The sequence below is a fragment of the Melanotaenia boesemani genome, chromosome 7, assembly GCF_017639745.1.
Source record: "Melanotaenia boesemani isolate fMelBoe1 chromosome 7, fMelBoe1.pri, whole genome shotgun sequence".
Classification (NCBI taxonomy): Eukaryota; Metazoa; Chordata; class Actinopteri; order Atheriniformes; family Melanotaeniidae; genus Melanotaenia; species Melanotaenia boesemani.
In genome coordinates this window covers 33066176-33083681 of record NC_055688.1, presented here as the reverse complement: position 1 = coordinate 33083681, position 17506 = coordinate 33066176, and the positions used below count along the sequence as shown (strand labels likewise).

The 17506-nt window shown below is 39.7% G+C and overlaps 1 protein-coding gene across 1 annotated transcript in view; it reads right to left on the bottom strand.

Annotated features, from left to right (window-relative positions):
* tenm1 (teneurin transmembrane protein 1) overlaps positions 1–17506 on the bottom strand; it is a 218828-nt gene that overhangs the window by 28236 nt on the left and 173086 nt on the right. Inside the window, exon 23 of the mRNA XM_041990455.1 lies at positions 1715–1869. Within this exon, the coding sequence (XP_041846389.1) occupies positions 1715–1869 (155 nt within the window). The remainder of the gene's footprint in view (positions 1–1714; positions 1870–17506) is intronic.

Sequence of the window (17506 nt, the reverse complement as noted above, 5' to 3'; positions counted from 1 at the left end):
TATACATATTTTTGCCACTGATCAGCTTACATTATGTTATTTTAGTATTTGTGGCCAAGATGTGAAAAGTGGATGTAATTTTGGAACAGGTAAGGTGACCGGTTGTCTGATGACTCAGTACTTAAGTCATGTCTGTGTAGGTAACAGAACGAAGAAAATTAAGTAAGACCTTATTGTGAAATTATCCCTTTTCTGCACTATAGATCAGTGTAGCTATTTCATATTGCATTAACAGTTATATGTTGTTATAATATGTGAAAACTGCTTTTACATAAAGTTAGCAAAATGAAAAGAGCAGCATTTACCTCAAACCTATCCAAACCTATCTTCTATATGACATCTGTAACGAGAGACTGGAAGAATATAGAGGACTATATCCATTTATTTAAAGATAGCATTAGCTTTTTAGAGCGTTGAGGGATCAAGTGTTTTTCTGAAAGAAAAAAGGGGATAAGGGCTGCAGCAAACAAAAGAAATACTTGGGAAACAACATCATTAATAGCAATTTAAAAGAGGAAAAAATGAATCACAATGCATGTGTATACTGCTATAGCTGCTTCCTGATGAGATGCTGGAACACTGAGGTTGTACTATTGTAGGAAATTAATACAGTTCTATAGTGGGTACACTGTGTGGCATTTTCCCTTTTTTGTTTGAATAGTGCTGAACTTTAGTTTATCTCTTTCTCTTTCTGCAGTTTCCTCCATCGTACCACCAAATCAAAGCTGCTATGAAGCAGCATGTAGGCACGATGTGTAAAAGAAATAACTGTCAGAGAAACACTGAGAAAAAGGTATTTACGTGGACAAAAAGCATCAAAGCAAATATTTGCATAGTATTGCATTCTGTAATCAAGTAATTTAAGTTACTCAAGGAATCATTTCAGCTCTAAAGGGGAACATGACCCCCATGTCCCCACCCTTACATTACACCCCTGTATGTTAGTGATTTTAGACTTCAGAAAACTCCACCATATTAGTTTATACTGTAGTTCCTTAAACAAATACAAGGGGCATGTAAAGTTCAATATAACCTTAAATTAAGAGTTGAGGGACTGTGCTGCCCATTTACCATTTCTGCTCTAATGTTTATCTTGTCGGGGCTAGAGGAGTTTCTATCAATATAGACGGCACACTGAGGTCACAGTGGTGTAAGAGAACGAATGCAGATGGAGGACAAATGCAACCGATGTGATCATACCAGGGACTAACTAACAGAGAAACTGTAACATTGCAGAGGTACTGAGACATAAAATAGCACTTTTGGGAATTCACCTGGCTTCAACACGCATATTCACACACGCATACACAGGCACTCACATCTCTGTGAGTGGGCAGATATCCCTCTATAGAGCCTGTAGCTCATCTATAATTCATCCTCTGCTTTAATAGGCCTGATATTAGTTAGCAGTGTGCTCTGAAGGCTGCCTGATCGAACCTGTGCAGTAGCTGATTTTAATACAAAGAAGCTCTTTAATGAGTCACAAAGATTTTCTGTAGGAAAACCTGAGTTACATAAATTGACAAAATGATTACTGATTGTGAGAGAACAACAAGCACTTTGTGATTCATTTCTATTTTGATTTAACGACTGTAATTAGCCAACAGACATCCTGCAGGAATCTTATATTTTCACAGATTAGCAGGGGGGAAGAATATTTCAGAGCAAAGGCTGGCTCTTGCTTTTTACTAGTCTCTCAGCTTTATTAGCTTACCTGGCTGATATCCATGCGTGCATCACAGCTTAGCGGCTGAGTCGACATCAGTCCGTTTGAACCAATCACAGTGGAGAGCAAACCCCTCTCATTAATCTTCTGAATGGTGGTGCCATCAACGAAGTAGACAACACCTCTCTTATCCACCGCAATACCTGCAAGAGAGAGTCAGAAAGAGATGATGAGAGAGGGAAAGAGTGGGGAAACAGGAGAAGGAGAAAACAAGGAAAAAAGGAGAGGAAGGGAAATAGAGGGGAAGAGAAGAGGTAAAGAGAAGCATGAGCAAAGGAGAAGGGAACAGAGGAGAGAGAAGAGGGCTTCTGCAAGACATCCAACTCAGTTAGACATTCAGCTCAGCAAGCGGCTGTCTTATCAAAAGCACTGCACCACAGAAATGTAATTATATTTCCATTCCAGAGCCCACTAAAGGGATTAGAACAATGCAACTAGAGGAAGAAGTTATTTGTCACATTAGATGTGAGCAGGGTGCCGCAGTGAACTTTTGACATTTGGCACTTGTGCAAATGTGCATTTTAAATGAGTATGCACTCTTTAAACATACGAGTGAATGCCTGCATGTGTATATGTTTATCTGTATTTGCTCTCTACATGTGGGCACAAGCTTTGCAAGTGTGTTTTGCCATGGGGCAGCATATACTTGAACTCTCCTTGCAGCTGAACTCTGCAGTAGATGCAGAGCAGAGATAGAGGAAGAGTTAAGTCCAGGTATTAAAGGTCAGGGCAGACTATGAATCATCTGTTATGGATGAGGAGCGACCTTCATTCCTATCTCATCTCCATGCAGAGAATAGCCCTTTGACTCAACTCTTCTGCAATAATATTCCATGATTCTGCCCTCACCTCTTATACTGCATTGCTGCCAATTCCCCTTGATTGCCTTCACTTAGCATCAATGACAATATTTTAGTTTTCCTATCTTCCATCTCCAGTTCAGTCCTTTTATTTACAAACACATTTTGTTTATGGCTCATCGTTAAATCGTGTCAGATTTATGTGTAGATCTCTTTGTCTTTGGCATGCCTCAAAGGACTTTATGGAGACGAAACCTAAAAATCAATCACAAAACTAAATGGTGTAAATAGAGAACGGCGCCAAGCTGAAATAATCAAATGGCATAGGGAGGCATGAAGGATGGTAAAAAACTTTTTTTTTTTAATGGTTTGAGTGATTACTTGTAGAATTATTTACCTATTTATCTTTTACAGCATCCATTTGATGGTGAAGCATAATGTGGGCATAAAGCATTTGAGTATAAGTGTTGTTTTAGAAAATGTGTTGGCAAACTTGCCTGGGACACACACACATACACCAACTTTTAAATGCATTTAAAATTGTCATGGTGCATTTAATATGGTGGAGTTCTGCATTTTGTTGTTTTGGATTTTATCCTTTTCTTGAATTCATATTATTCTGTGTTATCTCCTAGATAAGTTTTGGTCTTAGTAGTTTGTACCTTCATCATTTCCATAAAGCTTCTATTTGATTTCCAGTTACTGTTTCCTGTTATATCTTGTAAGAGATATGTCCCTTTTGATTCCTGTCTGCATTTCACACCTGAGTTCTGCTGTCGATTACCACACCTGCACAGCCTCAGCCTTTACTCCCCACAGTGTTTATATACTCCTTCTTTCCTTTGTTCTATGTCAGATCTTCGTCTTTGTTCCTGTTCAGTTTCTGCTTAAGCTACAATGAGATTTTAACAACAGTCTGTTTTAAAACCTGGATTTTTGTTTTTTGTGAAGCTCACTTTCTTTTCTTTGATTCAAGATTTTTAGTCTTCATGCTCTTCTGCCTACTGTCGACTGCATCTGGGTTCTCAGGTCCTGGCACCATTGTGACAAAAATATTATGCAATATTGAAAAAGACCCATGAAAAGATATGTCATTGTACAGACTAATTATTCTAAATTACTCTTTTGATTTAGTCTTGTCTTGATTTTGACGACCTAGAGTGTGGCCTGCCTCTCACCAAATAGCATGTGAGTAACCTTCAGACCCCTCCAAGACCTCCATAGGTGTTTATGTGCAATGAACGATTGAACTTTGTAGCAGGCAGTGCCCTGAGCAATTTGTTGCACTAAGCAAGATTTTAGCTAGCGCCCCCTTGAATTGCAGTCAATTTCACAATTGATCTTTATACATTTAGAAGCTGCATGTAGACTACCAGTCATAAGTTTGGATCAATTTACCTGTTAGATTTAAAGGGAAGGTGTGGTGCTATATGTATTAAAGATTGCGTTTTTTCCAAGTAGAAAATAACACACACAAAAAAAACTACACCGAAAAAACGAGTAACACAACATAAAATATCATTTAAAAAGGAATAAAAATGTTTTTACATGCAAAATAAAAATACTGAATGTGAAAACAAGTGAGATAATATTAAATAACCCAGCGCAGACACAACAACCCACAACTATCGTACAAAGTATTACAAAGAAAAAAAATCTTGTTGATTTGCTGCTATTTATTCCAACAGAGGAATATGTCTGCATGTTGTTGACATAAAGGCCTCAACATCACCTAAAAAAAATCACTTTATATTCTTACTTCTTTACACTTCCGTGATACAAAGTAATCCATAATAGCGTCATGTAACTGTTTTATGACAGAATGGTTGCTGCTTGTGGTGGAAAGCCCACTGAGATGTTTTTATACCATCAGAGACCTCTGGTAGGTTTGAATAAGCTGGAGTTCAGATAAGCATCTTTCAGTGTGTATTGGTGAAACCTTTAGTCATGATGCTATGTACCTGGACTGTGCTTTGGTAGAGAGGAGAGGAGCAAATGATGCTGGGGGTGAGGCTGGTTGAAATATTTAAAAAATGTGTCTGAAGAGAGATAAGAAGAATATGTGACTACTGGATTCTACATTTTAGTATAGAAAAATATCTATCTATCTATCTATCTATCTATCTATCTATCTATCTATCTATCTATCTATCTATCTATCTATCTATCTATCTATCTATCTATCTATCTATCTATCTATCTATCTATCTATCTATCTATCTATCTATCTATCTATCTATCTATCTATCTATCTATCTTCTTTAAACTGGTGGTCTATATATAACTTAGGAAATACATGAGAAAACTAAGGTATGAAGGAGTAACCACAATACTCTTTAACACAGATTTAAACTTTTACCATGACACAATTGGCCAAATGATTACCACACATTACTTATAAAGAGGATGGAAAACTGATGGCATTTTAACTGCTAAACCAGCAGAGAAAACACAGCCAACACTTTAAAATAACACCTGAACAATGTTAAATTTCCAAATGAATTAAAGAGGGAGTAACATTAACTTAAGTCGACTCTTGCGATGTATTGATTATGAACAACAGCTAGTCCGAAGTAAGCTAGAGAGGTATGGGCTGGCAGTGGCTCAGATGCTAGAGCAGGTCGTCCAATGATTAGAAGGTTGGGGTTTGAATCCTGTCCCCCAGTCAATCTGTCGTTGTGTCCTTAGGCAATAGGTGCTAAGCTGTAACTGGTTCAACTTCCAGCAGCTTATAGAAGATTGGCTCCTTGAAAACAGATCAACTATAAAGACCTGAGGCAGAAGAGCCACTTATCTCCATCTCCTTCCAACCAGTCACACAGTTTGAAACATATGAGATGCTTGACGCTACTTGGAGTTTGTGGAGGTGGGCTTCTATTTTATTTTCATTGATTTTCTTCATTTTATTTTCATTGATTTTTCCTCTTGTTCTTTCTTCTTCTTCTTTCTTTAATGGTTTCATTTTGCCATTGCTTGGAGTTACTGTAAACTCCATTTACATTTTACATGTTGCTCATGTTATCACTTCCAACTTGTAAACCCTTCATGCTGTTCAAGTTTAACAATGTATCTGTGGCTGCTTGAGATGTGAGGAAAGTGGGATATTTTCATGTTGCATCTTGGCCACTCCTGGCCAGGACAGTACACAATTTAAGCCAGAAATGAAAACTACTAAGCATCTGGTAGAGTTGGCTCATAGAATATCCTATGTGGTGTGTGCACTTTGAGGGAGCATTCACACCTGGATAGTCAGTCATGGAACTCAGTTTGATTGGGCAGGGAATGTCGAGAAATGACAAACCTTCTTTTAGGTTTGGTTTGGTTTGGTATCACACTGCACTACTCAAGAAGGCCAACCCGTCTGGACAATGTCATGCTTGCTAGGGGGTAATATTGCCAAAAATGACTGACGACCAAAAAGGAAAAAAGCAAGGGGAAGAACAAAAATCTGGTTTAAGGTGAATTAAATATCTTACAGAGGTTTACATCATCAGTGATGTAACCTGGGGTCACTGAGTGTTTTTGGGCCTTCCAGCATCAGACACCCTTGCCCAGGCAACCCGACCGGGGCTGATCAGACCGCAGGCTGTGTCCCAGCAGCGTGTGTCCACAGATCTGCCCTCTTGATTCATAGCTACCTTGTGGTTTGCTCTGCAGCTTCATTTGCTGATCTAATTGCTCTTCTCTTTGCCTCCCCAGTGAGGCCCAGCAGTGTGAACACTTTGCAGAGTGAGCTTCCTGTGAATCCTTGGCAGCCTGCCTCCAGAGGTTCACAGGAAGTTCTTCAGCCTTGCCTCCTACACTCTTCCTCCTGATACTTGGCACACTCCCTCTCATTGGCCTCAACTATATGCTCTTCCCAGGGCACAGTGAGTTCCAGGATGATCAACTGCTTGGTGGAATTTGACACTGTAGTGATATCTGGTCGCAGCCGTGTTGATGTTATCCTGGCTGTTATTTGGCTTTTTGCCAAGATCCACTTCGAGTTTCCAGTCAGCAGCAGAGACAAGGAGGCCAGATTTTGCCCATGGTAGTGTATCCAACTTCTCTCCAGCCCGGTGGAATGTGATGGTCTATGGCTTGTAGTGGTCTTAGGTGGTGTTGATGGCAGTGGCTATGCTGTCCGCAGTTTTCTTAAGCAATCAATAGTGGTTCCCTTTATGGTGGCAAAGGTTTGGAGGGAGAAAAAGATGTGCATGCCTAAAGATTGGAGTTATTTATCATCCTAGGTGTGTCTATAAGGTGATGGGTAGTGTTATGCAATAGTGGGTATGGTAATTTCATATTAGAAGATGGAATGAACTTGTGATTTGACACTGGGTGTCAATCTTGAGTTGCATGGTTATAAGGGGCTGAATGTTATCATAGCAGATCTTTAGAGGAAATTGGTTTTATTTAAAGGTGTGAAGAAATTAATTGTTTAGATGGAGGCTTGTCGATTTTTATGTAACTCACAGATTGGAATTGTATTAAGACTTGAAGGTTCATAAGTTAGTGTTGGAGTAGATGCTTAAAGGGCAAGTCAATTATCCAGTGACAATGTGTAGTGTCCTCCTGTTCTTGTATGGGGCCATTCTTTGCACGCCATTTCTGTCTGCAAAATCTCCAGGCTTCAAAATGCCTGTCTACAAACTAATAGATGAAATCACTGTGGTTACGGTCATCTTTTATGTACCGTCTGAGGATCTGACCCTGAAGGAGCACCTCATGATAAAATGGACAGTGGAGTGACACAATCAGAATGCAGAACAATACCAGCTAGTCTTTTATTCAGTCATCTTTAGCATTTCCTCCTGATTTTTCTCTCATTCTGTCATCCTTTCTCTTTTTGAGCTGTCTCTGCAACCACTCTCTAAGCCAGGGACAGAGATCACTTCTGCCCTTCACCCCATGTGCCATCATTTCATCCTCCTGGCCATACAAATGCTTTTTAACCTGGAGATTTTGTTCTCTCACGCACAATCAAAGAGCACCGCCACCACAACTAGATTCACCAATGTCCTTAGACTGAGCAACCCTGGACCAACCCTGTGAGTCATAAATTGTGCAAGTGAAGTGGCGCTGCAGACGGGAGGTGGGCAGGGGGGAGGGCCAGGGTCACCGTGTTTCCTCCAGAGGCCAGAAGGTGAACTGCAGAGCTCTCCCTCCTGGCCCTCTTCATCATCCCTGTGACATAGACAGATTACACCACCCACACAGCCTCACCATGCTCTCCAACAGCACATATCCTCTCCTCTTCTAGCTTCCCTCTGCTCTCCATCATCCTAACTTGATCTTCTCCTTCTCTCTTGTTGTGCCCTCTTCCCCTCTCTTTTTTCCTTCTTGTCCTTTGCTTTGTTTTTTGTTGTTGTGCTCCTTGTATCTTGCAGGTCCTAATAAAATTGATGACCTTAAATCCTTCAGTATTGTCCGGGTTCTGTTTTAATCTGTTCACCTCATTTTCCCCCCTCTTACTTTCGTTGCATCCCTTTTGGTTTTGCTATTCCCCCTCTTTTTAGTAGATCTCATTCAGGACAGGTACCTCAACCCACATTACAGTTTCGGTCTACTTAAGACCCAAATTTAGTATTTTCCTCCTGCTGTATCACCATCCTCTTATTCTTCTTACTTTTCCTTCACTTTCCCATCCATTCCTTCTCCTAACACTTTTACCCTAAACCTGTCCCTGATCTTAGAGCTCATAAATCCTGCACAAGGACATGACCAAGGCAGGCAGGACTCTTTCTCAATACTGATTTCTCTCCCTTTGTCCCTGGATATCACTCTTTCTTCTCGCCTACTTTGGTTCCTTTGACTTCTATCCTAAATTCCCTTTATCCCTTCCTCCTCCTCTCTATTGTTTATTCTTTTATGACATCTTCAGTATGCATACTCATTCAGGTTCAGCATGTCTTCATGTTCACACAAGAAGGCTCTAAATAGCTGCCAATATATCATTAAAGAAAAATACAAGGCTGATACAACAGGCTGATTTATTTATACCCACACAAGCACAACAATAAAGAAAGATGGCCGTTATAGCTTTGTGAAAGGATTTACACCAGTTTATGTGTTGCTTAAGAGTATTTCACAATGTTGATTGAAAAGGCGGTAGATTAGTCCACATTCTCCTCGTCAGGGGCTGGATTTTCTGCTGCTGTGGATATAGCTGTGCGCTGCATTAAGGGAATTTACTACCCCTCCCTATATCCAAAGGATACTCAGCAGACATCAAAAGATTTACCGTTTCTCCCTGGGTGAAACTGGCACTCAGATGTTCATGTTTCGAAGCTGGCAGACACACTAGTAGAGTAACTGAGCTAAATCTCAACTCCAGAGGGAATTAGACCGTTGGCTTAAGTTAGGTTTGATTCTATCATTCAAAAGTGAATTAGATGGAGGTTTGTTGACCTTAGAAAACAGAGGGAGAGGAGGAAAAGAGATGATGATACAGTGATACTTTTCATATTCAGCCCAGATTCAAGGACACCATGCAGTCAAAAAAGGAAGAAGAGAAAGCAAAATAAGTGGGCAAGAGAAGAAGGGGGGCAAGACAAAACAAACATGATGAGGAATTGGCTAAATTAACCATTACAGGGCAATCTCTCCCAGTCAAAGGCTTTCTTTGTTCTGTGTCCCTGTCAGAAGATTATCAGTTAAAAGGACCCCCGGTGGCATTGCAATCCAATCCAGTCTGATTAATGCCTCAGAGAAGGATCTTGGATAACATTTTATTGTGTTGATTACTGCTATTTGTAGAGAAGGACCCACTGGAGTTTTACAAGCAGAGAGAAAGAGGCAAGGAAAGGTGTAAGGTGAGAAATAAGATGAAGTGAGAAATACTAATTATAACATAAGCAGTGGATTAGTGTCTCATTTAGCAGTGAAAGTAGTAACATCAGGATGTGGTATGCTGTGAGTACCCACTGTTAACACCTGAGCCCTCAAGAGCACAGGAAGTAAGCCTTCTGGTATTCAAGTTTGATTTTTACACTACTTTTACCTTTAAAACCTTAACGCTGGAGCTCTTTAATGAGCTGCTGCTATGGAAATGACAATTTTAAACTTGTACAGACACACTGTTGTCTGTCAGGAAGAATAACAACCACCTATTTGTGAAATGAGCCCACATTCTGCAAAACAAAACAGGAAAAAAATATTTAAATCCTGTGTTTGGAGAGAATAATGTGTGCATGTTTGGAAGTTCCATGTCTACCTGAAAACTTTCAAGACACCCACGCAACCACAGCACATATGCACACAGGAGAGAGTCAGGCACACGCACACATGCATGCACACCAATAAGTCATTCAGTCTGCCCTCCCGTCTCCCCAGGCCCAGTGGGCGTTAATGATACAAACTGACGTATTATTACAGCATCTAAATGATGCTCGCTGCAGTTGACTATGGCCGATGGCATTTTGCACTAAGTAACTCTATGTGACTGACAAGTGAATGTAAACAGATGGACAGTTTCACCAGCACAACTGGCCCCAGAGAGGAACTCTGGTCATAAATAAAGTCCACCATATTAGCTTGGGAAAGCCTGGAGGGTTCTCTAACTGCTACAGTCCAACTGTAAGTGAAGCCGAATAAAACACTGTTCCAGAGTGTTTGGCTGCGTGCACGGTTTACTGTTTACTTTCAGCGTTCCTCCTTGAGAATGCACAATTCTGTTTGCATGTGAATGTGTGAATCTATGTGAGTGCGTGCACACCACAGAGTCTGCAAAGCCACGTGTCCGTTGGTGTGTGTGCATGCATGCGTGCAATGAAGTAACTTTGCAAGAAGATAAGGAATGGCAGTTAATCACATTGTGCACATATGCAAATATAGTGTGGATAAATCAGAATGCTTGCAGATGAGAAATTCTCACTCCCCCATACACATGCACACAAACCCCCACATGCAACTTGTGTGAATACAGTGAGGTTGCCCATGTGCAACAAAGAAGGGGAAATAAACCTGATTATTCAATCTCAGCTCTGTGAAATGGCACTGTGAGACATACTGAATGTGTGTGAGAGCACAAGCGTGTGCATTTCACTGGATATCTGATTCTACGCCTGCATTAAAGAATCAAATAATGCCAAGTCTTATGCATTTTGTTTGAGCTGTAATTGATCCCATACTGTGATTCTGCACTTTCTGCATTGGTTTCTTTGCGAATTGCTGTGCTGAAAAGAGGTGTTGATTCCAATGACTCTTATTTTCCCCAATCAAACATCATCAATAAATACAAAACAACACAAGCATGTATTTCTAGTTTATCTTTGGTAAGCAGAAATAATTCATGCGTCTTGCAATTAATTATTCATTAAAGCCCTACAGAACAGACAGTGGCTTAGTAATTAACTCTGAATCAGGCACTGTGGCTCATCTAATTATCAACCACTATAAGTTTGTTAACATATTAACCCATATTAATTAATTATTGATAGCTGTCTTCTTTTTTTTTCTTTTGTAACTGCTATAGTTCCTGTATACACATGTATGGTGAGACAATTTGAGCACAGCAGAAGGAGATTTTGCAATAGCTGTATGATAATTTCTTTGAGAAAAAACTTTTTTTTGTTTCAGAAAATATGCGATTTGGCAGTAATTGCCTTGTTTGATAGCAAAGTCAGATCCAAAGCAATCACAGGGGCGGCAGACAAACTCAATTATAAAAGCAATTGAAAAGCTTTGGACTAGAAAGCTCCATGAAAGGCTGAGAGGTTTGGATCACTGCAGAGCGTCTGCAGATTATGTGGCGCTGTTTAGAACATCAAACAAATGCAAGGAGGTCTATCAATAGAGGCTCCTTTACCAAACATCATCATAACAACAAACCAGTGAGGCGGTGCAGCAGCAGAAAGAGGAATTGGGATCAGATGGGAGGAAACAAATGTTTTTATGACTGTAGAAATGGAATAGGAAAGAAAGCTCCTATAGATTGCAGATCTGTGCAGCTTCCACCCAACGTTTCTGCTGTAAAAAGATATCACAGTAAGTCGACCCCCTGCCATGGTTGTTGGATTTGTATCGTTTTAGATTTTGCTGCCATGTTATCAAAAACTGTGAAAAGGCTTCTTTAGATTGAGATCTGACAAACAAACTCTTAAAGCAGGCGATAACGGTCCCAAGACATTAAAAACTACTGACTCTGTTTTCTGGAACCCTACAATGTCAGATGACCTGACTCTCACTCAAGGAGGTGCAGCTGCTATGCTGAACTATGCCTTCCACCATCACTCTTCTTATTTATCTTTCTGTCAGTGTGCTCAAAGAGTCAAGGTGGAAACAACCTGCATGAGATAAGTTTACTATCTACCCTCATCTGACCTCCCTCCACTCTGTGACCAGCACAAATACTTCCATCTGTATGTTTGAGTGTGTGTTGGGCATTCACCTCTTGTAAATGCAATTTATTCCTCGGCAGCAGAAGAGCTCCACTCCTCCTGTCAGTCTGCCAGCTTCCCTGCAGAGGTTGACAGGCCAGCTGCCAGCAGTGGCCATCCCAACCAGTTAAAGGAACACACACGTCACATTTCCCATGATCACACTGACGTCAAGATGACACACCTTTAACAAGGCACACATAACTAACTGTCTGCTGCTTTGTAGTGGGAAGCAGAGAAGGTCCAGGGACCTGCAGGTTGTCAGTCAAAAAACAGGCATGCGCATGCACACTGACTCACATGAATGTTGCACATCTGACGCACAGGCTCAGCCTCTGGCCTTGGGCCTGCGCGTCTTATTGACTCAGGGCTTCATTACACACACAGTGAGCTTCAGTAATCTCTCTGAAGCCATTCTACACACTTTGCCTACAAACAAGGTAGCTGTCAGTCTGTGTAGTATTCTACCCAACTCATTACTTGAAAAGCAGGCATTTGCCTCTGCTAAAACCAGTGACTCTTACTTTGGTCCTTAGCAAATAATGGCACTGGACCCATTGTTTCCTCTTAGAATATCTCTGAGTCCCCATCTGTACCACAGTTACCAGGTCACAGACTCTGCAACATGCATCCCTCCTCTTCAAATGGCTCATTTATATGATGAACAATAAAGTTCAAACAATTTGACACTGCATGGTGTCGGACACAGTGCAATGATCCATCCAGCACTATCATCAAATCAAATTTCATATCTTTTTCTGATATATTATATCATCAAGTATGGGAGCGTATTGCTGCCGCCCATAATGTATGCAGAGTATGCTGTTGTGACCTAGAAATATTGAGGCACAAAACATTTTAGAGATTCAATAGATATTCTTGTCAAGGAGAAACATTTAAAGGTGCACCAAGTAACAAAATCAAATGTCAATGACAGAAAAAATAATATAACAATCAAAACTGTGTTTCTATTGGCATCTAATCACTTTACTTAAATAACTGTTTTTCACTTAGAATGAGCCATTTATATCTACTTGCTGTGGGTCCACATACATGACAGCTGCCATATTTATGCCACCATTTTAACTACTGTGTCTCTGACTGGACAAACCCTCTGAGCTTTCATACTGCAGTGCTAGTTTTGTTTGATAGGTGCTAGAGCACTGTTTGGGATAAGTAATGCTTGAAAGGGAACATAAAAGGAGACAGTAAAAATGTACACAATTTGGAAGTAGTGGCCTGTAGTGCTGACATCGCTGCACCAGAAGCCACTGGATTTACTCCCAGATTAAAATAAAAAAACATCTCTATGTCTTGAAGAATTTTGGCCACTGACGGCCACCGTCCATTTATAACTGGGCATTTGAAGTAATTTCTATGCCCATTTTTACCACTAGATATCAATAATTCTTACCTGCACCTTAAAGCCATTTTTGTCAAGTATGTATGTATGAGGGGTCATCTTGCTTCTAGAGGAGCTTTAGTGGAGCTGATGTTTGTTGTCAGAGTCGATTTGTTTCTTTATTTTGGTCATTTAAATGACTTACTAAAGTAATTTTTTAATTGTTATACTTGGATTTATTGTTGTACACAGAGTAGGAATGTGTGACAGTTTTGAGGTACATGGTATCACCTACCTGTATGCAGTGAAACGGTGTGCATGTTGCTCTTGGTTAACATGTAAAGCACCAGTCAGGTAAATGTGTTCAAACCATTGAGTTTATGAGTGGTGACTTTTTATGTCGCAGCTGCCTACAGAAAACTAAAATGGAATTAATATATAAGCACTGCAGGGAGAAAAAAGTTGACAAAATAAAGCTGAATTGTCTGATTTAAGGGTGCAACATCAGTGTCATCCAAGGTGTATCAGCAGAATTTCACCATGTGTCAGCCAAGCACAAAGTACCACATTTCTCTCTACTACCCGTATATTATTTTCTCATTCAAAGACTAAATCATTAATGTGTTTTTGTTTCATGTTTTTAAACTCTCTCTCTCTCTCTCTCTCTTTCTCTCTATCTTTCTATCTATCTATATGTATATTAAGATTTGTCCATTTTTGTTTTCTTAAAATCACAGATCAAGTTTGTAATCTTGGAGAGTTGATAGACTCAGATCTGACTTTCAGCAGGCACATCAAAGCTGATACTAAGAAGCTTTTTACCAGCTTAAAACATAAAAAGAATCAAACATTTAGTCTCCCAGAAAGACCAGGAGAAACTCATCCATGCATCCATCTCCAGTAGGCTGGATGACTGTAATAGTCTGTTAATAAGACTTCCCTAAAAGAGCATTAAACATTTGCAGCTCATCCAAAACGCTGCTGCTGGAGTTTTAACCAGAACTAAGAGATCTGAACGCATCACACCAGTTTTAACATCTTTAACCTGGTTTCCAGTCAGTTACAGAATAGATTTTAAAACCCTTCTGATTTTTTACAAATCCCAGAACGGTTTAGACCCAGAATACATCTGTGATATGTTCAGAGAATATAAACCTAGCAGAGTTCTTAAATCCAAAGACTCTGGTCAACTAGTCCAGACCAGAGTCCAGACTAAACACGGAGAAGCAGCATTTAGCTGTTATGCTGCAAACAAGTGAAACAAACTGCCAGTGGAGATTAAACTTTCACCAAAAACCCAGGTTACTAACATTTCTTTTCTCATGCAATAATGTTTGAAAACTGCACACTAACTTTTAACTTGTGTTGCTTTTAATCATTTTAATTTATGATTTTATTATGATTTCTTGTTATTTACTGCTGCATTTTATTCATTTTTATTGCTTTCTTTGCAGCATCAGTAATGCTTTTGTTTTATGTTAAGCACCTTGAATTGTCTTGTACATGAAATGTGCTATGCTAATAAACACACAAAGGTGTGAGCATCTCTTTAAAAGCAGACGTTTGGGCAGTTTGCTTGGCTGAAGCATTCAGGTGTGTGTTAACACAAAGACATGGAGGAAAGACATCAGCAACATTCTTAAATAAACAATGGAAATTCTTTCTAGATTGATGAAAAGCAACAAGCAATTTAAAGTTGATTGAAGAAATTACAAAATACAAACTTAAGAGCCACATCCCAAATTACATTTGCATGTTTAATATAAATGTTTACAACAAAACAAGAAATAAACATTTATGCTAAACATGCAAACATCATTCAGCCTATGACAAAATAAGAAATAGGTTGAATGATGGCTTGTTTGGAAGAGCTGCCAGGAAAAAGCCTTTTCACTCTGAAAAGAACAACTTTTGAACAACCTTCTGTAACAATGTCCTTTGGACAGATGAGACCAAAGTGGAGATGTCTGGTAATAATTCACAGCACCACATCATGTCAACTCTCAAGCACAGTGGTGAAGGGCTGATGATTTGGGCTTGTTTTGCAGCCACAGGACCTGGACATTTTACTGTAATAGAGTTGACCATGAACTCCTGAGCATACAAAAGTATTTTAGAGTCAAATATGATGCCACAGCTGAAGTTTAACTGAAACTGGGTCATGATGCAAGAGGCAAATAGAATGTGGCTTTTTTTCATGACTGCATGACTTTTTTTCTGTGAGATGTTAAAAGAAAACTCCCACAGTTCTCATTTCATAGGACTTATCTACAAATTCTGACTTTTTAACTGTTATTTGCTGAAGTGAGATTATCACCATTGAAGTAAATCAAGGCTATGCACATACACATAACAGAGAGATTTAGATGCTAGAGAAAAAATGCAACTGACTGGAGAGGTGAGTCAATTTGTTCATCTAATATGAGTGGCAGCGGGGCCCCTGAAACTGACTCAGTTAGTTTACACCTGCGCTGTCGGCCACCTGGGACCAAAAAGAAGTGAAGCGGTCACCTCGCTGCTTGCGCCGGCATCCTCATAGCCTTTTTGATGGGCTGTGAGGACACCATGTCTCCCTCCCTGTGGTGAGAGGGATGGAGGGGATGGGTCGATCCTCCGTGCGCCAGTCACCCCGCTCTCTCACTGATTACATTTCTGCTGTGAGAATCCACCTTTCAGCGCCGTTCTGCACTCGGAGAAAATGGCCTTGCTCCCGAGGAAGGGAGCTTTAATGACCGTCCCTCAGTTGGAGGCACAGAGGGGCTTCTAACGTTTGGTGTGTTGAAACCAATTGTACAGCGTAGCAGTTTGAGAACGGATGGTCGGACTCATAAGGTCTTTCAAGTGAGATCATTTTTCAGCTTATTTTCTTTGTGGACACACTCCAGAGTGGTTCATTCAAATATATGCAAGTCATCTTGTGAAAATTCCTGATTATCTTCATGTCAAAATGTTCATCACGAACAAGAAACTGTCTAAATCTTTCCAGTATTGGGGAGTTATACTGCAGAAGCTATTTAAAATAAAAACAGCAGGTCCACTTCATTATGTAGTTCAGTCATGATTGGTGGCAGCTTCTTAACAATCCTCATGGAGTCTTGACCAGAGTTAGCATTACAAAACTAACAAACCCCATAAATGCAGCTCAACTACTTAAATAAGTAATAAAAATAATACAACAGAAAAGGATTAAATTATACACAAACAAACAAAAAAAAGTGCAGTTCAGATGTGGATTATCAGTTATTCCACAACTGATAACTGGGGATTGCATTAGTATCTTTTGTTCTGGAGAAACATGAATTCAACAGGAGGAATATGAGTCAACCATCGCTTCAGTAAAAGCGACTGACATTTCTCACAGTGCACGCTGTGGAGGAGGAATAGCACCTCTCTGCAGCGCAAACCAAGAGGACCCAAATTATGAGTTCAGTGAAAGCCTCAACGCCCTCACGTTCTTTGTCATAATCACGCCTATGAAACTTTTACATTGAAGAACTTTAACATTTGTGTGGACAATAGATTTAGTTCTATTATATACAAAAGAGCTTCTCTCAAAATGCCCCTTGTTCTTTTCCTGACACATAAAAACAATTTTTTTTTTCCTGAAAACCACATTTTTTTTACTTCAACCTTTTAAAAGCCAAGGTCCCCCAATTGGGCTGATGTTGAGAACGCATGATGCCAAATTGTATCAAATTGTGCCAAATTGACCATTTTAGAGACTGAATTTTGTCCTGCTTTGCTTTAATTATAGTTGATCTTTGCAGAGATAATGTTTACATGTTGTACTATGATTTAATAGAGGTTCAGCTCTAAAGGGATATTCATATTTATCCTGAAAAAGTCATTGTTGACTTTTTTTTTCAGTTTTTGTTATGTGCTGTTTTCATTTATTCTTCATCAGGAACACAATTTTATTAATGCATCTCAAGAAATCTCACAAGTGTCCCCTTTACCCAGACCCGGTGCTATGACGGACCCCAGTGGGAAATGCCTCATAAATGAGTTCCTTGAGTTCTTTCCAAGAACCAGCTTTTCATTTTAATTTATATAATATAGCAGTTTCTGTGTTCAGCATTTTGGGAGTAGGCCCATTGCTAAGTTTCCCATGATGCTTTGCAACACTCTGCATTATGTGTTGCTGCATGAGTGAGTTGTATGTGCGATACATTGACTTTCTCCCTCTGTTTGTGAAAATTGTTAATAGATTTCAAATCTAGTGGCATGCGTGATCTAAACTAGTGGATGTATCATTAATTTAAGAACGTAAATTAGAGAT